Source organism: Rousettus aegyptiacus, unplaced genomic scaffold (genome assembly GCF_014176215.1).
Source record: "Rousettus aegyptiacus isolate mRouAeg1 unplaced genomic scaffold, mRouAeg1.p scaffold_m13_p_11, whole genome shotgun sequence".
Lineage (NCBI taxonomy): Eukaryota > Metazoa > Chordata > Mammalia > Chiroptera > Pteropodidae > Rousettus > Rousettus aegyptiacus.
The window spans coordinates 5,410,983-5,436,730 of NW_023416286.1; the positions used below are offsets into that span (position 1 = coordinate 5,410,983).

Here is a 25,748-nt window from a genome sequence, read left to right on the forward strand (position 1 = left end):
TAATTAGCAGACAGCATCCTTGAAACGAGAGGCCAAAATAAAACACTCTGCCAACGTTGAGGGAACTGTGCAAGGGGGAAGGGAGAGCAGGGGCTAAAAAAATCAGAGCTTTCCATACATAACGTACTTAAAAACAAAACAAAACAGCCGTTTGAAACCTGCTTTCCTGGGGGGTGGGGGCAGCTCATAAGCAGAAGATTGGTGCTCAAACACAGGTTATGCATGAGCCTTCTCACTTCATGACTTAAAAAGTGTTTTACACTGCAGGGCAGGTCACTTCAGATACAATCTAAGAGAAGCGAAATGTTCAGGAGAATCGACTGACATTTATTTGACGCCTGGTTTGTACCAAGCATCGCCCTGGGAGCTCTCCGTAGTGACGGAGCACGGGGGTTCACGCGCTGGCATCTAGCAGACTTGGGGAGTCCCAGGCACTCCACCTGGTTCATTCTTTCTAAGCCTCTTCCTCACACAACTATAGGGCAGGTTCTCAGAGGAGCTAGCGCTTAACTCATTATGTATGTAACCACATATAACAGCACATTATTGTAAAGATGCACTTTGTCGAAGACATAGTAATTTCTCAGTCAACATCACTAGCTATTATTTACCTGCTCTATTTTCTTAAATGCCCCTATTACCTCCAAAGACGGATATTATCTACTTTACAGACCTGACAAAACTGAGCCTCAGAATTAGCAGTTGTGGATATTATGAACGATAAATTCCACTTCATAAAAAATTTCTTAGGCATTAAGCGCATTTAGTTCAAACCCCACTTTCACTGTTAGAATTTGAATAGGAAAACCGTTGGATTCAGGTCAAACGAATCGAGACTCATTCTGTTGACCCCACAGGCCTTGCAAAGAAGCATCCAGGAAGAGGGGGTGCTGGGCCCATCACCGCCTGGAGAAAGAAGCTGAACTCGCTTTAGGAAGCTCACATATTTTTGAAAATACGCTTTCTCCCTTGTTTGCTGATCAGGAAGAGAAAAACAGAAACAACTTGCATGACATGTAATAACCACAAAAGCCATTTTTCTGATAGGACGGTTATCTGGTGCTGGAATTTTCTGATTCTAGCGGTGACACGGGGGAAGGGTGGGCTCCGCACCTGGCTGTGTTTGGTGGCCTGGCGATCCCGTAGGAGACTCTCATTTCCTGCCTGCTTTCTTTCTTTCTTTTTAAAAATTACTTATTTAAATTAGTTTCCAGTATACAGTACATCGGTCAGACATCTACACAGTTCATAAAACGATCCCCCCAATCGCTCCCTCCCTCCCCTGGCCCTCCACCTAGCCATCGCGTTAATGCTAACCGCTTTCCCTCTGCCGTGCTCCCCATCCCCGTGCCCATCTGTCAGCTACTAATTTGTACTTCTTTAACCTTCCCCCCATTCTCCAGCCCCCCATCCTGCCCCCTAGTCCAGCTTGGCAGTGGGGTTGTAGAGGTGACTGTCCTGTGGCTGGATGACTCCGGGTACCGCTCAGCAGCTGCACTGCGCGCACGAGAAGGCCGTGTCTCCGATGGATTTCTTTCAGGAGCAAACATACTATATCCCCCCCGCCCCCAGAAACTGTCTCCTTGAGTGTCCTTTAGGGTTTTGGAACGCCTCCCTTAGGCCTGGGGGTCGGGATCGAGCTCCCCCGGGAGTCAGGGGACGAAGCGAGCCTGCTCTCGCGGGGCTCCTCTCACGAGCGGCGGCGTGTGGGCGCAGACTGGGTGAAGGACAGTGGCTGGTGGGGACAAACGGCCGCGTGCCTCCCCACGCCACGGAACGCTAACCCGAGGACCAGCCCCGTCCTGGCCCTCAGCGGGCCTCTGTCCCGCAGACACGTCCTGGAAGCATGGCCAGGCAGAGGTGGCCGCCGATGTGACCACTGAGTCTCGGCGTGGCTTGCCCCCCCCCCCCCCCCCCGGAGCGCAAGCAGCTCGGAAACAAGATCCCTCCTTCTACGTCTTGCATGGAAAGTGTGCAGGCCGAGCTCTCACTCTCTCTGGCCTGCTGCGGGCCCAGGAGCAGGCAGCGCCTTGGGGAAGGGTCCAGGGTGGGAAAGTGACAGCCCCCCCCCCCGCCCCCTGCCCGCCGCTGCTTTCAGTCTGTGGGGATTTGCACTGTGTACACACAAGCGCGAGTAGAAAACTCACACCCAGTCCTGCATTTAGGAAAAAAAAAAAAAAAAAACCAAGCTGTCACATGCCAGACACCGGCAGGAGCCTGGAGCTTGGCACCGCGGACGAGCGTCAGCAGCCTGTAGGCTTTGAAGTGAAAGCTTTTCCGCCCGTTTTACTAGCAACGAAAGGAATTTTCAAAGGAGGGAGCGCCCACGTCGGTGAGGAGCAGTTTTCCGCGGTGGACGGTGTCATGCCTTCGGCATAATCCTCCGTTTGAGAAGCGAGGGCCCCAAGGCCACAACTGGCACCGCCAGCCGCGTCCCACACGACCACCGCCCGCGAGAAACACGTCCGTCGCGCAGACTCTAAACATGCCGTCTCCTCACATCACACCCAGCACTGGCTTGCACGTGGTCGTGGAGCGACATTTATGACAGTTTAGGCGTTTTCGAGCAGCGATTCACAAATTAGAATAGGGAAAGAATAGCCTGGAGATTTATTAAAAGTCGGAGGCTGGGGCCTCACACCCAGAGATTCTGTGTGTGTGTGTGTGTGTGTGTGTGTGTGTGTGTGTGTGTGTGTTGCAAGTATTTTTTTTTGGGGGGGGGTTGTCATTTTAACAAGCTACCCACATGATTCAGAATATAGATTCAATGGACCTTACAGAGAAATGTCATATACAGAACCTGTAAAATATTAAAATTCTATGGCGAAAAGAATTGGAAGTTTAAATCACCATAGTTCTACTTATAAAAGTTCAAAAATAATTGATCATTCCAGGAAAAAAAAGAGCCTGCATGTTATATGTTCAGCACAGATTAGCTGATTATATATATCTTCACCACACCCCTCTGAGGTAACCAGGGTGGGGGATGTTATTTTGACTTTTCCAATAAGGAAATTAATGCAGGTTGAGTGGTTTACCAAAGGTTACGAAGCTAGTTGGGGCGGGTCTCTTGACGTCAGATGAGACGTCATCTCCTCTGACACTCCTAAAGTCAAAAGCTCTGAGAAATAATGTGAAGAATATCCAAGCACATCTCCTGACCCAGTTCTGCATCAAATTTTCCTCGTCTAATTCAAAACTACTTCAGCAGGCAACTTTGAACTACAGGAAGCCCGTCATTTTCCACTGTCAAGGAATGGCTTTGGGGACCCGTTACGGAGCAGCTTATGACCCCTGGTCACGCTATTGGGAAGAAGAAAAACGCATGGACTCCTATGGTGAAATATCGTCACATGCATTATCCCCAGCTGATGGCCGTGGTATCACCCCCAGGATAGGCACCGTGTGAATTTTAGATTCTCTTCAGATCTAACTTGGGCTGAGAAAAATGGGAAAACGGGGCGCCCCTTAAACGTCCACGAATGTTGCATATTTTCGGGAGAGGAAGCGTATGGACGACTTCTTTGATTTCAGAAACTTCCGCTGGGACTTCCTGGCTCATTGTCTGGCCCGTCTCACACACTGGATCGTGAGGTGCTTTAGGGAAGAAAGATAAAGACCCTTTGACAGTGGAAAACGACTCTCATTCCACGCCTTCCGTCCTCTGCCCTCCAGGGAAAACCTGCCTTCTCCCTCGTGAGAAAAACGCCAAATATAATGGACGACACAAAGAAATATTTAATCAGCTCCGTTTAGGAAACTCCCGGCAGGAACAATGCACCTTTTCAGCGGGTTACGTTGTTATGAATAGACAACGTCTTGTGGGCTGAGTCTGTCTCCGGCTCCTGGGTGAGAAATGCCGTTTGCCGGGAGACACTAGCTTCATTCTAGAGCTCAGGGGAACCATGTTCACTTGCCAAAAACCTGCTGCTTCGTGAGCTACAAAAAAAATGGTTTATGAAAATCACTAGAAATGTTCTTAAAATGATGATGATGATGATGAGGAGGAGGATGATGATGATGAGGAAGCAGCCTTTTCCCAGAGCGCCCCTGACTCCTGAGCCCCTAGCGACGGTCTCAGTCAAAATGCCACAGAGGGGGTGGCCTACCAGCAACAGAAACTGCTGGAGGTCAGAGATCGGGGCGCCGGCATGGTCAGGTTCTGTGGGGGAGTGGGGGGGGGCGGTGAGGGGGTGGGGACGCTCTTCGGGGCTGCAGACATCCCGTACCCTTAGCACGGCAGAAAACGCGTTAGCCAGCTCCCTGGCCTCTTCCTGTCGGGGCACCAACCCCATTCACGACGTAATCACCTCCCGAAGGCCCTGCCTCCAACCCCACCACCCTGGGGGTGAGGACCCCGGCATGTAAAATTGAGGGGGATACATTCAGTCCAACCTGGAACCCAAGGGATGGGCATGGCTTGGGCGCATTTTCGACAGACCCCCCTGAACGCCAACTCCTGTTACTGACTACGGCTGGGCTCAGCTTCCCTCTCCTTACGACAGCATGTAATTCCTCTGGAGGCCGCAGCCAGCCTTTCTGAGAATTCGGGCTAGTTTCAGCCACTTTCCACCCATGCGATGTTTCAAAAGCGTTAACATTTTTTTTGTTTGTTTTTAACACTTTCCTACTAGTTTTCAAAGAATGACCACACCGTTGGGCGGCAGACGCCAAGCAAAAGAGTGTTAAAGTTGGCTCGGGATTGTTTTTTTTTTGGCGGCCTGTCCCCACCCAGCGCTCTCCCACGAAGAAGGACTGCAAGTCACGAACAGCTTTTAGACGCAGACGGTGGTGAGCGCACCGCCCGCTCCGAAACCCTGCGACACATCGGGTATCTCATTCGGCGTCTGACGAAAACCTTGGCCAGCCACGTGCAATTTCGAAACATCGTTCACGTCACGGAAACCAACTGACCAGCAAAAAAGTTAAAACGACGTGGTTTAAGTAAAATAAAAGATTTTCTAGCAAAGCGACGTGCAATTTAATACACAATTTCTTTGCTTTCGGATGGCAGAAATTGCTCATTACGTTTCTTCAAAACATCCCCAACTATGGCAATTTCACCATTAAGCTGAGCCGTCGAAATCGCGCAGGTCGGTGTGGGACCGGTGGCCTGCTGGGGACCGTGCGGCGTGCGCGGTCCCTGCATTTGGAAAGTCAACCCCTCGATGGGAGTGAGAGTCAGCCACCAGCCCAACTCACGCACATCGGAACCGGGGCGGCCGGTCCAGACGAGGGGGGTTCGCCGGGGGTCTCTGTTAAAGGCACTGGGCCGGGCTCTCCAGGAAATCGACCGGCTTCGAGGGCCGTCACGCAGCAGTGAGCCCATCCTGTCAGCTGTCACTCTCCTCTAATTTAGAAAACCATCCGCAGTAGTCGGCGACAGTCCCTTGCATCGTCCTACACCAGAAAATTCCCAAATGGAATATTTGTCGGACCTCACCTGCCCTTAACCGGAGGGAAGGAAACTGGGGCAGATAATTCTAGGTGCTGACGCCTTACCGAGTGGTCCCTGTCGCTGTGGATACTGTTCTCCGCGTAGAAATGCTCGTTACACTACATAAAAACATCCTCGATTCATTCAGTGCTTTGTGATTTTCTCCAGTGCTTGGGTTTGGGAAAGAGCTGAGAAGTCAGTATGTGCTTGTTTTTGTCCTTACAGAGAGCAGACACATGTCAGGGGACACAGAGGCCCGCTCTTGCTCAGCACCCACATAGAGAGGAGGCCCCAGGCACCCCGGGGTGCATCAGCTGACCGATTCACCAAGGAAAAAAGGGCAAACAGCGCCACCCCCAGACGCTCTCACACGATACGGCCATTGGACGCGTACCTGGGCTGGGGTAGACCCACGAGTCTTGGCTCATTTCTGCACAGTAAGCGAGGCGAAGGAAGCAGCCAGAAGTGCCATGCACAGGTCTGTTCCCCAAAATAAATATCCCTGGGCAGGACCGCCGGCGGCACAGTGGAAACCCGCAGCCACTGTCCTTCTCCTCCGCTCAGGTCCCGTCCCACAGCACCAGAATCCTCACACAAACGGGGAGACACACCCAGCACACATGCTCTGCAAACAGCTGCCTCTAGCGCCGGGGGTGCTCGCTCCGGCCTGGAGAGAGGACCAGGCGGGGCTGCAAAGTGGGCCGCTGACTGTCTGGGGAAAGAACTGGGGGTCTGAGGAACTCGCAGAATGGACTGGAAGTGTGGGTGTCAGCTCCTTGGACCACGGGCGTCTCACCCTGTGAACGGGGCATAACCGGCTGGAGGCGGCCAGCACAGGGGCCTCGAGAGCACAGGGCCAGGGCAGCCCTTGTCGGGGTCTCGGGCAGTGCTGGCTGTGGGCCTGTGGGTGGGCCTGGGGTTCTATCTGTAAACGAGGAGGTTGGAACCCCGGATTGCCAAGCTGCTCTCCAGCCCCGATACTGTGGGACTCTAATATCCAGTCTGTCGCTGTCGATGGCTCAGTCTCCAACACTGGACAGAGATAATGTAAAACCCAATAAAATATAACAAAAAATTCAAACAAGGGTAACAATTTTCAGTCTCAGCCTCTCTAGTTCAAGAGATGAACGAAGAGACATTCTGAATAATTAACGATCTGGTTAATAGGGTTGTTAGATTTATCTTTCACAGGCGACTATTACCAACTAATCAGAGTATAGTAATACATTTAACCTCCAAATGACGATGACTGATCAACACAGCCATTGGATTTTGAGCGACTCGAAACACCCCCAGCTTTCTGAGGGCCGGGAACTGCGCACGCCGGAACTGTGTCATTAACCCAGATTCGTCACGGAAGCGCGAGCGTGGCAGGTCCGTCAGAGGATTTCGGTCAGTGATTTTTGACAATAGTTAAAATTTCAAATGCCATCTCTGTGGGTTGGACACACGCTCCCAGGAGCTCTGCTGTGGCGTGCTTCCCTCCGGACACGCTCTGAAGGCGGCAGCAGGCAACACCAGCCCCTCCCGGGGCTCCTCGCCGTCACCAGACACGGAACCCCCCGCACGGAGACGTGTCGGTGTCGTGAGGCCCGCGGGGTCCACTCACAGTTGGGAGCACTGACCTGTCCTTTCATATCTGGAGCGACAGGAATCGTGGGCCAGAAGGTTGAGTAGACACCGAAGAACACCAGCCAGATGAGCACGCTTCCCCAGACAGCCAGGTGACTGAACTGCAGAAGGAAACGCACGCTCAGGCGCGGGCTCGCTGCCGGCCGGGGGCTGCGGGGGTGACGGGGCCGTGGCCCCCCCAGACACCCTGCACCCCGCCCAGCCAGCTTTCCCCATGGAAAGGTTCTGACGGCTCTCCTGTCTTGGAGAGTTCGCTCTGTCTTTCTAATTCCATTGTTTTTGCAATGGATTTCAGTAGCTAGGGGCTCCAAGCTATCCTGAAGGTGACGGAGCCGTGGCCATCACAGTTGACCTCCCCCCATGTGACTCTTGGGCCTCGGGCCTCACCAGCTGCTCCCGTCCTGATCTGCACAGAACGAGGTCTCAGTAATTCAGTAAGAGAGCGACCAACGGTCAAAACAAACAAGAGGCTTTTATTGATCATTCTGAGGCTTCTGACTGTTCTTTCCATTTTCGAAAGAATTTAAAACGAATCTAGAATGAATGTTATATCCTAACGACCCCCCTTCAAGCAGCTGCTGCAGCTTCTGTTTGTCCCCTGGATGTGATGAGACTTGACTGCTTCCTCACTTCCGCCTTCCGTGACCTAACCCATCGCCAAGGTCTGTTTGTTGGCTTCTTAAATCAAAATACATCCAGCGTCTTAGCACTTCTCACTACCTCCTTCTCTAAGGTCCCAGGCTGAGCTACCGTCGCCTCTCACCTGGGTTAATTGTCACTGTCTCTCAACGGAGTCCCTGCCTCCATACCGACCTCCAACCCCTCCCCCACTGTCTCGACACAGGATCAGGAGCCTGTGCGAGCAGCGGCGACAGAAAATCATGAAACAACCGTTATAACCCCCAAACATCGGAAATAACCCAAATGTCTAAGACTGGGGACTGATTAAATAAGTGACAGGGTATCGATAAAACTTAATACTCTTTAGTCACGAACAACGATTTTGTAGAAGTGTACTCGGAGGGATGGCGAATGTTCATAATATGCATTTTAAGTGAAAGATTATAAAACTACGTATTCGTAATGCATTATCTTTTAAAAATAACACACAGAGCAAAGCGTGGAAGGTCGTTTAGCAAAGTGTTAACAGTAACTGTCTCAGTAAAATTATGTAAATTAAAAATTCTCCTTTTTGTCCCATATTTTGTGTGTATCTATATATATATATATTTTACAATGTGCATACACATTTGCAGATATACTTTGAAATGAAACGAGTGTTAATAGCTTGGAGTTGTATTAAGTGCCAAGGAAATGACTCATGAGGAGATTTTGGATTGCAAATTTGCCCAGATAAAGAGCAAACCACAATTTTCACATGCGAAATTTAAAATAAGATAGCTGGATATTGCTTGTTGTTTCTCCAAGAAAGTCTTAAAAAGACATCATACCAGGAAAAAAAAAATCTATACCGAATCGAGAAATAATTCTAGAGAAAACTTACTTTAGTCCAAGCCGTGGTCTCCAAACCAGCTTTCAGACAGACAGTGACGACGACGTACTGCGAAAAAACAGAAGCATTTGGAACACGTGTTATCTTCAGGAAGCTATTTTTATTTTCCAGGAGAAACCTCCATTCTCCCCTCCAGGCGGTCTCTCCAAGGCGGCCATGCTTCCGAAGTGCCGTCTCAGAAGCTCAATCTCCAGGAGTGAGTTTTAGGGACATACGGGCAGGTTTACCTCAAGAAAGGCGGTCATTTTACTGACTATCCTCTCACAAGTAATAGCTACTTTTGCCCTTTACATACGTCAGAAGATTTGGGGGAGATCAGCTTTCCACGGTGTTGTTTCTTGTCACAGGTAGGTGTGAAGGGGTCATTTGGAGAATGGGGAACTGAGTAAACCACCTGTCCAGAGATCCTGACTCTGCATAACCTCCACTAACACAGGAGGTGAGCCTGTCACAACCATTCTGAGCTTTAAGGAGTCTAGATTACGTGGTTTAAGGATTAGAAATAAATGAGAACGGGGAAGGCCTTACGTAAAAGGTTTCGAGAGGCAGCATATACACAGTGCCATTTCAGAAGGATTCCGTAAGCAGGGAAATAAACTTACTGTGTAAACAATATTTCCAACAAATAAATAGTCTGAGGCATGACCATTAGCCAACGCGGTATCTGAAAAACAAAGAAGTTACTATTAACCTCTGGAGCGCAGCATTGCAGCCCGTTTTATTCAGAATGTAAAAACAACGACAGCAGCAACAACAAAACAAAAAACAAAAAAACTTAAAAACATTTATCAAAATGCAAGGGAATTCTGAAAACTACATTATCTGTGATTCTAATGTCTCTTCTTTCTAACTCTGAATTTTTTCCCATAGTATATTTTCTGCAAATGAAGCAAACAAAATCAGGTTTGCGACAAACCAGCCAACCAGACAGTTGCTCGGCATTAAAATATGGTTTTATAATGGCTAAAATCTCCCTTCGTTGGGCTAAAAAAATAGAAATACAATAAGAACATACTGGCCTGTGTTTACTAATGCCAGTATTAGGCCTTTTCCAAGGGTTTATTTATTATTCATCTTTAATTTTCACTAATTTGGAATTATAGGCCAAAAAAAAAAAAAAAAGATAACTACAGGAATACAAAATCAATTCATAATTCCTGAGTTCTACGAATTTGGGAGGATATTCTTTAACCTTGTTCACTCATGCAACTGCACGAACTTCGAGAGTCTGTAAATTGAGGGAATGCAAACGACCTGATGAGAGACAACTAGAAAACATGACTAGGATTCCGAAGCGTTAATTTTCATATCTTTTCCTCTTGTTTAAGGATGATTATTATACTGTATGTAACCATCGTCAAGGCAGAACTTGGGTAGAATTGTCTATTTCATGTGAGCGAGCCTACTGTGAAAATGCTGGGTTTTATCCTGAGGGATCAGAAGCGGTTTCTTTGGGTGACAATGCCAATCTCCTTTTATTCTCTTTCATTCTGCAGTTCAGATCTGTGGCCTACAGCCTATGAGTATGGGGATTTTTGCGTTCAAATTTCAAGCCAGTGGCTGCTACACGCACGCATTCGGGCTCACCGATTTATTTACCCATCTGCTCGTTGGAGAATACTACACAAGGATCAAGATCTGCTCAGTTTTTCAAAACGTGATCATAATCGAGCTGCGTCACAGGTAGGACTTGGCAGTCCCAGAGCCCTGGATCCAGCCTCAGGGCACACCCATCCTCCTCACTGGAGAAAGGTAAATTCGTGGATCAGAAAAGGGTACCCTGAGAAGCGATCGTGGCTATAGCACGTGCAGACCTGGACGAAGGGATTTTCACTCGAAGGGATTTTCACTCGAAAACATAAGGGCTACCCTACGAGAACAGAGGGAGGAGAGAGATGATCTCAGACTGAAAAGGGAAGGATCTCGAAGCTGAGGAGAGAGGAGGTGAAGGGAACCTGAAGCTTAGCCAGGGCGTCATTAAAAGGGAAGGAAGGAAAAAATTCAAAAGGTGATGAAGAAGCCAAATTAACCTCGAGAAGGCAACAGGTTGACATGTTAGCGGAACAGCCATTCAAAACTGAGGAGGTTCACTTTTTTGGTAACTGGCCCTGAGATTGTTTTAATAATAAAGGCGACACTTTTAAGGCGTGGCTCGATGAAGAAACGCTCGAGGTTAGACGGGAGGCCATTTCTTTGAGTCTAACATAGATTATTGGCTTGAAAGGGGTGACATCACGCTTTCATTCACGCAATGAATATTTACGCGAAGCTTACTTCGTGCCAGATACTATTACAGGAACCAGGGTGACTAGGTCCCCGTCTCAGGGGGTTCTCGCTGCAGTGAGGGACGCAGAAACGAACACACCAGCAAACAGGTATTCAACAAAATCCCAGGTGCGGTAAGTGCTCCAGAGAGACGGAAGGTAGGCCAACGGAACGGGGCGACAGGGGCTGCTATTTTAGACAGCGAGTTCGAGAAAAGTCTTTGTGAGAAGGTAACATCTGAGCAGATCTGAGTAGTCGGAAGAAGTGATCATCGAGGGGAAGAGTGTTCCAGGCGGAGAGACACTGCCAGCCCCTCTGGGTGCGGACGTCGATGCGCTCGGGGACCACCAGAGGGTCCGGTGGGGCTGGAGACCTTGAGCAAGCACTTGGACGGTGAGAAGGGGCAGGTTACCGCGGGCCACGGTGAGGAGCTGGGGTTTCGTTGCTGATCGGAGCAGGAAACCACCAGGGATCCTGAGCAGAGAGCATGAGTTACGCTTTTTAAGGGAACGGTCGGCTTTCACGGAAGCTTAGATCTTGGAGAAACCACAGCTGGAGTAGCAGCGAATGCGGTGTGGAAATGATCGTAGCGCTCCGTCCGGGAGGGTGACAGCGGCGGCGTGCGGAGCTGTGTCCGACGTGGTGGTCACTGGCTGCTGTCGTTGCTTACATCCGAATGAGTCGAAATAGAATAAAAATGTAAAAACTCAGTTCCTGCCAGGGGCCGGGGAGGGCAGGGATGATGAGGAAATACTGCGGGATGCGCAGAGTTTCCGTTTAGGGTGATGAAATAAGTGTGACTGATGGCTGCGCAGTGCTCTGAGTGCAACTAACGTTCCCTGAACCATACGCTTAAGACAGATCATAGCAAAACACTGCGAAACTCTCAGAAGGAAAACATAGGAGGTGAATCTTTATGACCTTAGATTCGGCAGTGGGTTCTTAGATGTGACGCCCAAAACGTAGCGACCTCAATAAATAAACAAACAAACAAACAAATAAATAAATAAATAAGACTTCATCCAAAGTGGAAGCTTTTGTACGTCAAAGGATACCATCAAGGAATTGAAAGACAACAGGAATGGAGTAAATATTTGCAAATATTTATCTGATGAGGAACTTGTATCCAGAACATAGAAAGAACTCTTACAACTCAGCAATAAAGACAAATGACTCAATCTAAAAATAGGCAAAGGTGTCTACGGCCATGCCATCCTGAACGAGCCCGATCTCGTCTGATCTCGGAAGCTAAGCAGGGTCGGGCCTGGTTAGTACTTGAATGGGAGACCACCTAGGAAGATCAGGTGCTGTAGGTGTAAAAATAAAAAATAAAAATAAAAATAAATAATAAGGGATTGTAAGCTGACGAGGTCCTTGCAACCTGTGAGGTTAACCAAAGGTTGCCTTGACTAAAAAATTAAGTAAATAATAAAATTAAAACAGGCAAAGTCTCTGAACAGACATTTTCCGAAAGATACACAAATGGCTAATAAGTGTGTGAATAGAAGCTCAACATCGTTCTCCATCCAGGGACTATAAGATCAAACGCACGATGAGACAGCATTTAATACCCACGAGGGTGGTGATACCAAAAACGATTGCGACAGGAGGCGGCAAGGATCCGCTGAAATTATAAGCCTCATACACGATGGTGGGGAAGGTAAAATGTTGCCGTCGCTTTGGAAAACCGTCAGGTTATGCATAGTCACCACATAACCCAGCGAGTCCGCTCCTAGGCACGCACATGTCCAAGAGAAATCAAAACAGATGAAACACACAAAAACTTGCATACAGAGTGTCCGCAGCAGCATTATTCACAATGGCCATCGACAAGCGAATGGAGAAAATGTGGTTTATGCAGACGATAGAATATTACTGAGCGCTGAAGAGGGATGAAGTCCTGACGCACGCTACGGCTCGAATGAACCTTGAAAATCTCATGCTGGGTCCAAGAAGCCAGTCACAGAAGGCTGGCTACTCTACGATGCTACTCGTATGGGCTGTTCAGATTAGACCAATCTATAGAGACGGAAAGTTGATCAGTGGTTGTCTGGAGCTGGCGGTATCTGGGGAGAAATGGGGAGTGGCTGCTAATAGGTATGGGGTTTCTTTAGGGGGCCATGAAAATCCTTGAACGTTATTTAGGGTCCTAGCTGCACAACTATGTGACAATATTAAAAACCATAGAACTGTACACTTTTAATGGGTGAATTGTGTGGTAGGTAAATTATGGATCAATAAAGCTGCTATTGAAAAATTCAGTCCCTCGGCCACGCTTAGCCACATTTCAGATGCTCAACAGCCATGAGCGGCCAGTGACCACTGCAGAGGAACAGCACAGATACAGACAGCTCCATCATCCCACAAAGTCCTACTGGGCGCTGCAGGCCAGAGTGGCTGAGTTGGTGGTGGAAAGGAGTGACAGACACTTGGCACGTGTTTTGAAGGTGGAGACGATAGGATTTGTTTATGACTTGACCTGAGTAACTAGGTAGCACTTGGTGTTGCCTGAGATGGAGAATGTTGATTCTGAGCCTATGACCAGGGGAATGCTGATTAAGCGAGGAGAGCATGAAAACTTGGTGCCCAGTGGTTGACACTGTAAATTCCCAGGAGGAAGAACAAGACAGCGATGATGCATGATGTGATTAACAAAAAAAGATCTTCAGGAAAATGAGGCGGAGAGGAGGAGTTGGGTTAGCGGCGATGGGAGTGGTCATTGGTCCAGCTCTGCCACTACTCAGTTTTTTAAAAGTCCAGGTTCTGAGTCTCAGGCTCCACTTCCATCAAATGGGGGTTTTCTGAGCATTGAATTACCACTGAGGTTCCTGAAAAGGAGAGACAGGACATTCTAAGGTCCCCGTCCTCCGCTGCTCAAACTTGGATGTTTCCCATCTTCCTCTTGCTCGGCTTAGCTCAGGGTGAACCTCCTGGAGCCGGTCTCATCCCGTGTGTTCATGAGTGGAGCACAGGCATTTTAACTGAGAAAAAGCGATGACCCGAGTTCCCTGCGGTTCTGCCACATCGAGCCCACTGGCGCCCAGAGAGAACTCTGACGGAGGGCGGACTGAGAACGGCTGGGAGACTGAGTCAAAACGCAAAGCTTACAATCGCAGCTTGACGAGTTTTTGAGTCTCCTTTTAATCCTAGTATTTCAAATGTTGGTTGATTCACGTACTAAAAGAAATTAAAAATACAAAGCACTTGTCTCACATGGAGGGCTCGTCGTGGGTTTCATGTTTTATGAAAATACATGTAATAGGCAGGAAATTGTTAGACGTCCTGAGAAATTCTATGTGGAAAATAGATAGCATGTTTGCCCGCCGTATGGCAGGAACTATTTATTCTAAGTATAGTTATGTAGCAGTATATTTACTACTGTATTATAATGCTCTAACGACTACATGAAATAGTATTATTATCTGCATATGTCAGATGAGGAAACTGAGGCAGTGAAGAAAAGTTAAATAATATACAAGAGACTAAGTTAATAAGAGACAGTTAATAAGAGACTATAAACTCCATAAGGAAGAGTTTGTTTTCATTAACTGGGTTAGAAAAATGGATCCCAATGAATAAAACCAGACCACTCCAAGGGGAAAAAATAATTAAAGGAAGAAGTAGTCCTTTGAAATAAGCAACACCTAATGGGAAGGAACTTTCTAGAAGAGAATCGATGTGGACAGAAAATGAGATTCGTACGACAGGCATTCCGTGCCACGTGAGGGACTATCCACAGTGCATCCTCTGTACTCTGACGTCGGGGCGTCTGACGTAGGGCCATCTTCTCTCTACTCGGGCTAAGGAGAGGATGCTGGGACCTGCCCGTTCACATGGCCAGCAGAGACAGGTGAGGCGTTAGCACGAAGCGAGGCCCTTCACAGCGCCTCATGGCCTTTCAGAGGGGGCGCACCCTCTGGTCACCTCCGGGGTGGAGTGGTCCCCTGGGAGGACAGCACCTCCATGGAGACCCTTACGGCCCGCTGGACTCTGTGCTGGCCGCGTGGCGCGGACAGAGGGAACGGATGGGGAACCGTTCTGGAGTTTTACAATGCATTCGTTTCGCACTTGTCATGATAGCAAAATGCGACTGGCATTGAACATAGTCGAGGTCGTCTGCATGCACGCAAGGTAGCTTTTAGTGAAGTTCGGATCATTTTGGAACGGTAACTCACCATTGCATTTTAGTTTTCTGTTTGGAGAGAGAGTATCTCCTGCCCCCGTCAAAACTAGCACCATGTGGAAATAATTTATTCCTTGTGGGGAGAAACTCCCAAGGCAACCTGAGGTCTGGGACACGCGAGAGCCTCTGAAGAGACAGCATCTCCTGAACAAGTGACAAGCCATCGGTCCACACGCCCTACGGGGTGTGTCTGAGGGGAGGGGGGAGGAAATGCCTCCGGCACAGGCATTTCTCCCCCAGGTTATCTTTCAACTGTTTTAGAGGCAAGTTCTTGTGGACATCGCTCTTTATTAAAACTCGCCAATGACAGACCCCTGGAGAACAGTGCGACGGTCCTGAGACGTCGCTTGTGGAGGAAGCATTAACGAGCTGCGGCTCGCTGACGACCCAAGGCTGGAAAAGCCCGCTGAGGCTCCGGGTTGTTCCGGGTGCATGCCGCGACCAAGCCATCCCTTCCCACTTTGCCGTTACGGTCCCAGCACTCCAGTCGGGAAAAGAACTTTCCTTCGTTCGGCTGTTTTAATTTTAGTCAGATGTTTGAAATCTCACGTGATGATGATCATTTTTTTTTTTTTTTTTTTTTTTTTTGGATAAGGGAAAAATGACCCCAAGCCAAGGCGAGTGGCTGGGTTCCCGAGCCAGCCTTCGGGACACCATGTGACCCCGCCCTGTGTAAGTGAGGGGAGGACAACGTGGCATGTGCTGGCACAGAGGGACATCTGGGAGGAAGGGGGCAGTGCGAGGGGAAAGGCCAGTGCAGGCAAAAGGGAAAAGCATCCTGCAGGGAGGCGCGGAGCTGGCCGCCCCGCCTGCCCAGCTGGGACGGTGACCGGCCTGAGGGGGCGGCGGGGCTGGGGCAGTAGGTGCCAGACCAGGTTGGTCAGCCAGGGGCCAAGCCCTGCAAGGCTCCAAAGAGGTCTCCAGGTCCCCAAACAGGGACCCATCAAAAGAGCACGTGGACAGCTGCGATCTCATCCGACCTTTGTGTTTTTATCTAACCAGCCCGAGGGGCCAAGCACTCCCTGAGGGAGACCCATCGTCAGCACTCGGAGCCTGACAGTGAGGGGAGGGGTCAGGAAGAGCGAGCTGCCCGCTGCCTCAGAACCTCATCGACCTGGACCGACCTGGACCAACCGGGATCAGTCCGCCTTTTGCAAATCGAGGGTCAGAGTCACCTGGGGAAGGGCTGAATCGAGAGAGGAGGGAGTTTTCCATCCCAGCAGTCCAAGGCGGGTGGATTTCCACAGAGTGAAGCACCGAAATTCCGGGTCTGGAAAATTCCCCGTCTGCTTTGTTTGCTAAAACACTGAGTCACTGTTAGGATGACCCGACCTTGGCTGCATGGGAGGTAAGACCTGGCACGACGATGTGCTTACTGTACACATCAAAGGCGTCACAGAGCGACGGAGCCGCAAACGCTGTGTGGACAGCCAGCACGGTCCTCTTAGAGCCCCGTGCAACGCTGCGGCTTCAGGATCCCCCGACCCACAGCACTGGCTAAGTCTGTTCCTCCAGACTTACACTGTTGGCGAAATCCGGTCGATCCGGGGCCAGCATAGTGTAAGATCAGCCAGATGAGGTTTAGAAACACAGTCACTAGAACAGACTGTTGTGGACAGTTGGGACAAAACCGCACAGGCCCTCGGCAGCGGTAGTGACAGCCCGAGAAGCTGCATGCAAAAACCGATCTGCAAACATTTGTGGGGAAACCCAGGGTTTGCAAGAAAAAGTATGTCTCATTTTCCAAGCAGACAGAACACTCCAAAGGGCTAGGCTGATGACATTTTACAAAGATGCCATTTCAATTAAACGCTCCTTAAAAACATTACATCATTACCCAGCTAAACCACAAAAACCTATTCAGAAATGGCTCTTGACAAAAAGCAAAATTTGAAGACAGCAGGATAGCCTAGCACAGTATAGTCTGAGAAGACAGGATTTAATAATCAAGAAAACAGATGGGGCAAATTTATAGGTGTATTGTGAATGTAGTCAGAATCCTTGGAACACATGAATTACAAGTCACAGACCTCCATCCCCTCCCATGTGAGTCAGGAGGGGGAATCAGGGTGGAGGTGGTATCCTTCCCCCTGACGCACGGGCGTTGGCCAAGAATTTGGGCGGGAGGGCAGATGCCTAGTTTCCCTGGCTTTCCTTCTCCCGCCCTTCTGTTCCAAAACCTCTCAGAAGCACTAGTGTGGGGTCGTTAGCAAGCAGAGCCCCCTTTCCCGAGACCTCACGCTCTGGGCCTTGTAAGATGCAGAGGTTCCGAGGAGGTAACTACACCAACCAGCTACCGTTAATCTCCAGAGCGCAAACGTGGCCCAAGTTTCAAAGAACAAGTTTACCAACAAACCTCTAGCGCTCGCCCTGCTCAGACAGATGCCTGTGCTATAATGGAAACTATTTTTCCTTTTTTTCCCCGCTTCCAACGCTACGTTTTCATGAAGAGAAAATTTATTTTTTCCTTTCTCTGTAAAGAGTGGTATAAAATACTGGAAGAGTTTATAAAAAGCAGAGTTTACACAAGTGTTAGTGATTATAATTATATTCATAACCAAGGTTGGGTTAAGTTCCTGGTTATATAAGCCTTTTGCTGGATTTTCTCCTCTCTGCTGCCATTTCTGGTGGATACGAAATTCGGAATTTAATCTTTTTCTTCATTCATGTTTGTCTACCAAAAATAGATTTTTTTAAAGGAAGTGAAAAAGAAAGTAAATCCAATTGCCAATGTCAAACGGCCACCCCGTGAGGCCACAGGCTCTTTCCTTATTCTCGGGTGCACAGCTACAGAGCATTCCCCAGCTCCCCGCACTGAGGGGGGGCCCCGTGGCCAGGCACGAGCGGAAGTGCTGGGGATCACTTTCTGCCAGAGACGGTTACGAGTGAGCGATCCTGCTCCTGATTCTCCGCCTTCTCTGTGTTAAGGCCCCGACCGAGGGCAGTAAACTCAGACACCACGCGATCGGTGGAGTCCCACCGCCTGGACCCATTCCGTTTCGCTCAAGCACTGTGAGACACGCACGTGTAGAAATGAAGGAAGAAACTCACTTTTATGGATCCGAGAAACAGGAGGACCAGGATGTCTGTCTTGCAGGGCCACATGAGGAAGCACCGGGGGGCGGGGCGGGGGAACGTGGCCCGGAGCCATTATTGGGGTCTTCACAGGATGGAATGGAAGCCCCTGCTGAGGTATGCTGTGTGAGCTCGGGATCGCATAGTTTGAATAATTTCATCAGGCTCTGGGTTCTGGGGCTGCCCGCTAGTTGTCTGGTACCTCACCCTGGGGTGTTTTAGGGTGGGGGCGGGAGGGGGGCCAGGGGATATTAGTTTGGTGTGTGGGAGTTTGATTAAGCATGTGGCAGGCGGGGTGGGATGTGGGGGGTTCCAGGCTGGTTGCTTTGTATCCTGCAGGGGAGTCATTTGCTTTCTCAAGGAATCTGCTAGCCCTGGGAGGGACGGTCTCACCAGCAGGATCAAGGCCCCAAGTATCAGAGCATCAAATACATAGAAAATAAGAAAATACAGGCACTGCACCCATGCACAACACAGTCTTCCGCTTGGTGGTGATGCGAGTAAGAAATATGCCTTTCCTGGCCTAAGACCCTGATTTGGGGACCGTTTGCCACAGCGGCTGTTCCCAGCCTGGCTAATGCCTCTCAGTTCAGCTTCTCAGGAAAGTTGTGAGGGTGACATCCGGGAACCCCGGCTCACACTCCTTACAACATTTACACCCAACCCGACTGTTTAAAATCCACGTAACACGGAGTTGATTAAAGGAGACACTGAGATGTACGGAGTATTTACCGGATGACCGCAACGGCCCCCCCGGCCCACTTCCGAGTTTCTGCTCTGGACGGAGGAGACGGGGCATTGGTAGAGCTTCACCTACCAGCCCATTGTCCCCGACACTCACCAAAACAGAAGACACACATCGAATGTGGAAAGCTGTTTTTATCGTGTCTCACAACTAGTTATTTAGCTTGTAAGCTGTAGTTTCATTAGTATAAGTTTAAAAGCTTCTAGAACTAGAGTTCCTTCTAGTTTTCGGTGAGTGAGTCCCACTCCCTACATTTATAGGCTGCGGGATTTCATGAACGCCCCTCACGCTGCCCTGGCGTCTCAGCAGGGTTTTCCCGATGGCGGAGACCACGTGGAGTTACAATTCTCCCTCTCTGTCCCATTTAACATCTAATGTCCATCCCCAGATGTTTGTCATTTATTTTCGGGGGCACACAGCATGGTCGGTGACTTTTAAAGAGAAACGAAATGTGAACTTATGGTTTCACAGACCTTCCTTTGAAATACAGTCTTCTGTTGGCAAACTCTGTGACTGTAATCGCCCACTCCTTTGACAGGTTTAGGACACAGTCCGGTCGGGTAGATTAGGGAAGTGTTAATTAATGCAACGGTGACCCTCCCGACTCTACCTCCTAAGCAGCCCCTTAATCCACCGCTTCTCATCACTGCTGGACCAGGCGACGGCCGACCACCTGGACGCCAACATTCGCCCTCGCCAGCGCGGTCACATGACAATACGCCGGGTACATGGCTCTCTGCTAATCACCTCCAATGGCTTCCACTAAACTTATACTCCAAGTACCACCAGGCCCCAACGGGCCCGGGAAGGTCCGATCTCCCCGTCTCCCCCTTTCTTGCTCCGAGGCAATCTGGGTGTCGCCACGTCGCTCTTGGGCCTCACCCGGACGTGCCTTCTTTCACGAGGAGCCACACCCTCCCACCGCGTGATCCCCACAACCCTCCTCTCTACTCTTGACCTGGCTCTCTCCTACTCCTCCCTCCGCTCTGCGGCCATGTCCTCGGGCAGCAAGCCTTAACGCCCCAGCGGGACCAGGTTAGCCTTCCTGGGGATGCATCCGTTTTCCCTTGACCCCCTCCTTTTGGCTCCTGCTGGCTCAACCTTGCCTCCCCGAGGTGGACCTCGCTCTACGCCCAGCAGCCAGGGCGGGCCTGGCGCAGACAAGGTAATGAGACACACTCATTACCTTTTTCTTTTTAATGAATGAATAATTGAGGACAACGGCGGTCTTGCTCAAACCGAGCTTCATGTGGAACCGAGCGAGTCGTCGGGATTTATGTGACATAAAAGAGCTAAATTTACAGTGACTGGTAGAGGTCGTGAACAGTTCACGCTAAAAGGACCCCGAAACACCACAGGCAGAGAGAAATACGCCACGTTTCATTTCATACGCATGCGCTATCGTTCCAATTTATAAAACACCTGACCTTCCTTACGGCAGCATATTTATTAAAACGCGTAACATAGCTTTCTCCGGAAGCGTTGACCGGTCCTGTTGCTCGATGAGTGCCAACACAACACGAATCCACACGGCATTCTTTCCTTCTGAAAATGGGTGGGAATGGTTCACAGTGTGGACTGTGAGGGATAGAGAACACATTTTTTTTTTTTAGGAATATTTTTCTGCTGCTAAGTATACAGTGCTCTCTTTCCCATCACCTCCCTCTTAAATTCTGTCAAAAAAAAAAAATCTGAAAATGTCCTTTTGGAAAATCAAAACCGATTCTACATTCTTCGGCCAACAATCGCATTCCGCCTCAAGGACGGTTGCTCGAATATGCGGACTGAGCACACGACGGGACCCCTGAGCGTGGCCCACGGCTGTGGGTGAATCTCGGTCCCCGAAAGGTGACATCTCTGGTTTTGAACGAGATTCGCTTCTCAGATCAAAGGGTGGGGGCTGCAGGCGGGAGTGAGCGTGAGGTTGTGATGGTTGGAAGGGATCCGATTTGCTGAATTGCTTGAGTGGAAAGATTTATTTTGAAACTTGAAATGAATCATCGCAAACTGCAGCAGGAAAGGAGCGCTTTGAAGAGTCTATCCAAAACCATGCAAAAACAAGCAAAAGCGGGATTCTTGGACGCTTTCTAAGGAATGTGCGACGTGCTCACACCTTCTCAAAAATACTTCTTCTCAACGATTATGTGCCCAAGTGAACAGCACTGTTATGTACCCAAACCTCTCTCCGTGAATGGCAAAGAGAGAATTTCTAGTAAAAAACCTTCGTGACATAATCCACATAGCATAAAACAATAAAACAAAGCCACTCTAGGGACTGTGTCCCCCAGGCAGGCAAGACCCCAGGGCTCTGGGTGTGGTCGGGCGGCTGAGGGACACCTTTGGGCAGGACTCGGGGGTGGAGGGACACCCGAAGGCATTCTCCTGTTAGCCTGGGGTCTCCCAAGCTTTGAAAGCGCCCCGGTTTGTTTCAGGTCCGTACCACACGTTCCCGTGCTGCTTTGGGGGTGGGGCAAATACATCCTTCTAAACGGCAATTCAGAGCGTGAGGAGAACCCATGTATATTTAGGACGGTAAATCGGCACGCGTAAGCCAGAAATCCCATCGGTCGCCATGCCCGGGTCCTCTCGAACTGCAGTCTTTCTTGGTTTCCACCACTGACCCAGCCTTGCCCCCCACACCCACCCCCACCTCCATAACCCCACGCTCGTGTTTCCTACGCAACAGTCCACCTTCTTCAGCGGCAAACCCGCCACGTGACTCTCCTACCTCAGCATCTTCACTGAAAAAGTCCCCTCCCGGGTCACGATGATCTTACTGTCACTTAACTTCTCTGTCCTGCTTTCCGGCCACTTCTCCCATTAACGAACGCCCCACGTCACAGCTGTCTTGACAAGGGGTGATGTCACTGAGCCCCAGGGGATGCTGGAAATGTGCGCAGACACGTTTCGATCTGTAGTTTCACGAGGGTTAGGGGCTGGGGTGCGTGCTCAGTGTCCAGGAATGCTCGTCGGGGCTGAGCCCAAGGGTCATCTCCTCTCACGAGCCACTGGTAACTCCACACGAAAGGCGTCTTTCTCCCAGCCCTTGGAAACCTGATCACACCTTAGTTGTACTTTCCTTGAGACGGTCGTTTGCTAGCTTGAGCTGGGATTATCCACGAGTGAATCTGATCTCCCTCATCAGATTACAATGCATCTGGCACCCTGAGAGCCCATTGCAGTGTCCTGGGCATAAGTAGCTCGTGAACAATAATGGATCACTTTTGCTGTGCGCTAACAGTGAGAATTTAGAAATTAATCCTAAAATATTCATTTGGTGTGTTAGAAGTCGACTAATGATCAGGAACACCAACGGTCTTTTGTCGTTCTGTGCCGAACGTACTTAACTTTTGCAATTTACCCTAACTTAAACTATTTCACTCAGTAGGTTAATGTTCACAACCCAACTAAGAAAACCTCTAGGCTGAAGGCTTCATAAAGACAATGAAATAATGACATTGATGATAATGGTGATTACTATACAAACTGGATGAAAACCATCCCATGGGCTGGCTCCCAGGCAGACTGCCGCATTGGAGGGAAGCCAGCAAGGGTGGCGGAAGCTAATTTGAAATTCTCTTGACATCTCAGATAAATCAGTAGAACAGCCGGAAGTCTCTCCCCTTTTATGTGTCCATCAGACATATTGCTTCTCGTTGCCAGTCCACCCTGCTACAGTGATGGCTGTTGCAAAGTGTTGGAGCTTCTAAAACAAACCGCATTCGATGCTCGTACTTGTAGACCCTGACTCGCGAAGCCATTTAAAAATAAATTAAATCTACTATGAGTACAGATGAATCAATCACAGGCAAGCTTTAGAGTTAAAAGAAAACGATCCCTCTAGAATGTCCCTTCGGCTGGGGGTGAAGGGTGGGGTAGGACTAGAAGCAGAACATTTTATTTTCTCCTCTGGAGACTCAGGGACCCTCGAAGGACAAGCGAGGCCTGATGAAATGGGAAGAACAGGTCCTGGGGCATAATTAAACGGGCCGTGCACGCATTTTCTCTGTCAGTATCGAATAGGTTAAAGAATATCAGTGAGGATGAATCATTTCTGTTTGCAGCGCAAAACACACTGAGGCAGGAACAAAGAAGCTTGGAAACTTTATACGCTTCGGGTCTCCGAACAATCAAAGGCCTTGTCTAGTCAACGGTTGGAGTAATTTTTCCCAGGGGGATTATTACGATTTGACAGGGATGAAAGAGTAGCATTCTCATGATACATTTTCGTTTTCTGAGACAAAAAAAAAAAAAAAAAAACTATGTCTCTTTAAGAGGCAACGTTTCGCTGTATGTGGAAGTGTGTGCAAATGCCGAGTCAGCTGCCTTTCCTCACACTTCCTCTTCTGGCCGGAGGGAAGACTGACTAAAACCCGTCGTGAGACTCAGTCCTCAAACTTTAAAAGTTTGCTCGGAAAGAGACCCTTTCGGAAAACTCGGTTAAGATTAAACTCTCAACGAGACTTCAGTTTTCCGGCTTAGAGGTACGTGTAGCTTCGGAAAGCGAAAGTCCACGTAATTCGCTGAAAACTTCGAAGTCGTGGACAAGAGGCACAGACGTCTCATTATAGCAGTGCAGTGCATTTCTTCAAGAAGGTAGAGGTACTCAAACAGTTATTAAAAATAAAGTTTAGGATTTCTAGTGTTTAAACTCTCCAGGCAACGGGACAGAAAATGGGCGTTCAGGGCCAGAACGGACAAAACCTACAAGCTATAAACCTGAGACTAGCTCTCATTACAGTTTAGGTAATGTTTGTCTACTAGAATTTGTTCTTGTGATCTCTAGGTCTGCAGAACTGGGGGGCGGGGCGGGGGGGCGGATTTTCGTGAACGACTGGCACCAGAGGGACCGCAAAGCTCCGTGCCGACGGTTGAAATCGCAAAGCCATTACCGTGTTCCAGCGCTTTCATGGGGAACCAGAAGAGGATGAGGGAGTGGACCAAGGCGTTGATGCAGTGACCCCAGAAAACCTGCGGGAAAACACACCGAGGGAGTCAGGAGCTGCCCACAACCCCTGACCTCCGCGTACGTCAACAGCCGCCCGGTTGTGACGGGCGCCCGCAGGGTGCTGCGTGGCTCCAGGAAGCAGCCCGTTCATTATTCCCAGAGTTAAAACAAAACGAAACAAAACCCTTTCCTTGTTTTTATACAGGATGACTGGACTCTCTCCAGATACTATTATTTAGTATGGAGACCTAAACACATATACACGTGTACCTAGACCAGTACACAGTCTATCCGCATCTGAAAAATGAATTACGAGCCATTTTCTTTAGAGTCCTAAGAAAGACAGCAAAATTTTACAATCATCCAGAAAAACGGTATTAGGTCAAACCTGTCTGTTAACGAGAGACTGAAACTGTGTGCTTTTCGAAAGCGTTAGAAACATTTAAAATGTTACGCAGCATTCTCGTTCTTTTGTTTTACTCCTTAAAATCCCTCCCATTAAACTTTTTAATTTTTAGGATGGTGGTTAATATCGTGCACATTTAAAAAAAAAATCTCTTTAACACTCGCAAGGCCAAACGAAAGAACACAAAGTTTAGTTTCTTGCGAATTACTGTTTCACAAATGCACATCGACCACCTTTTCATCACCGAGATGACAGAACTACTAAAGCCAGATTGAATTTACTTTAAAAATCTACAAATTGTTCTGAGAATTGTCACGTAGTTTGACCCTGGGTAGCAGTGGGACAACGGAAAATAATGAGCAATTATAGGACAAAGGGATTTCCCCATTTTGAATGTTAATTGTGTCCCCGTTTCCCCTGACCTCTGCGACACCCCCTCCCCCACCCCAGTCCCACAATCTTCAAGGTGCCTGCCCTGCAGATAAGTTTCAGACCATTTTTAGCTCCGCTGTCTTTGTTGGGTCCATTCCCACTTATTTTGCACCTTACCTGACCTTTGAATCTGTAAAAACGGGTTTGGTTTACGTCAACGACACAGAACAGACCGGCCACGTCTCCCAGTGGTGGAGTCACGGTGAACAAGGGCCGACGCGAGGCGTCACCCAAGTCCCCTTGTGTACGGAAGACACTGGGGTCGAGGGTCCCTTCTAGCTTTTCCCCATCTCGGACGTGCCGACTACGCCGTCTCCCGAGGAAGGCGGCTCTGCAGGCGGCCGGCGGTGACTCCTGGCTCACGCTGAAGCCTTCGGAGACCGCTCAGTTGCTGAGGGCTTCCTAGGTCACCTCGCCAAGACACCGGGGGCTACCTGAGCAAACCGCGTGCACAGCCAGCATCGGTATCACAAGCGACCCGGGCCAGGCACCTGCTCCAGCTTCCTACCCTTTGACCTTTCTCAGGATCACTTTTTTTTTTTTTTTTGGTCTAGATGCTTCCTCTTTTCTGATTCTCCAGACTGGGGGAAAAACAAAAAACCACGATTGACTTGATTTCTGGGTTTACATCTGGCTGATTTTAGTCCTTAGCTAAAAAAAAAAAAAAAAATGTTCTTTAAAGGAAAAAAAGAAAAGGTGGCGGGAGGCGCTGGCGGGCGAGCCGGCCAGCACACGGGATGCTACGGCAAGGGAGGCGCCGACGGCTGGCCCTGCGGGGACCGTGGCCCTGTGCCGCCGGCCACGCCGACGTCGGGGGGCACCTGCGGGGAGCGAAGGAGCACCCCGCGTGACGCGGCGGCTCCCCTCCCGATCTGGCTCCTCGGATCCTGGGAGGGGACCCTGGCGTCGCCTCTTTCGCACGGCCTCTCGCGCGCTTCGGCGGCCCCGCGGGCCTGCAGGGCAGCGTGACGGCCGCGCGTTTACCTTCGTGTTGAAGCCCTCGGCGTTCTGCGTGATTTTGTAGAGCTGCGGGAACCGGAGCATGCTCTCCTGGGTGCAAGACCTCTCGAAGATCCCCAGCGTGAAGGGCGGCAGCGCGGTGAAGATCTGCG

The 25,748-nt window shown here is 49.5% G+C and overlaps 1 protein-coding gene and 1 non-coding gene across 5 annotated transcripts in view; one reads left to right on the forward strand and one right to left on the reverse strand.

Annotated features, from left to right (window-relative positions):
- ATP8A2 (ATPase phospholipid transporting 8A2) overlaps positions 1-25,748 on the reverse strand; it is a 476,394-nt gene that overhangs the window by 98,595 nt on the left and 352,051 nt on the right. For all 4 annotated transcript variants that reach the window (XM_036228443.1, XM_036228444.1, XM_036228445.1 and 1 more), the window contains exons 29-33: positions 25,621-25,743; positions 23,743-23,821; positions 9,185-9,246; positions 8,574-8,630; positions 7,063-7,170 (exon numbers count right to left, since the gene is read on the reverse strand). In XM_036228443.1, the coding sequence (XP_036084336.1) occupies positions 7,063-7,170; positions 8,574-8,630; positions 9,185-9,246; positions 23,743-23,821; positions 25,621-25,743 (429 nt within the window). The remainder of the gene's footprint in view (positions 1-7,062; positions 7,171-8,573; positions 8,631-9,184; positions 9,247-23,742; positions 23,822-25,620; positions 25,744-25,748) is intronic.
- LOC118609617 lies at positions 12,045-12,163 on the forward strand. The gene has a single exon (XR_004953475.1). It is a non-coding gene; the product is annotated as a 5S ribosomal RNA (ribosomal RNA).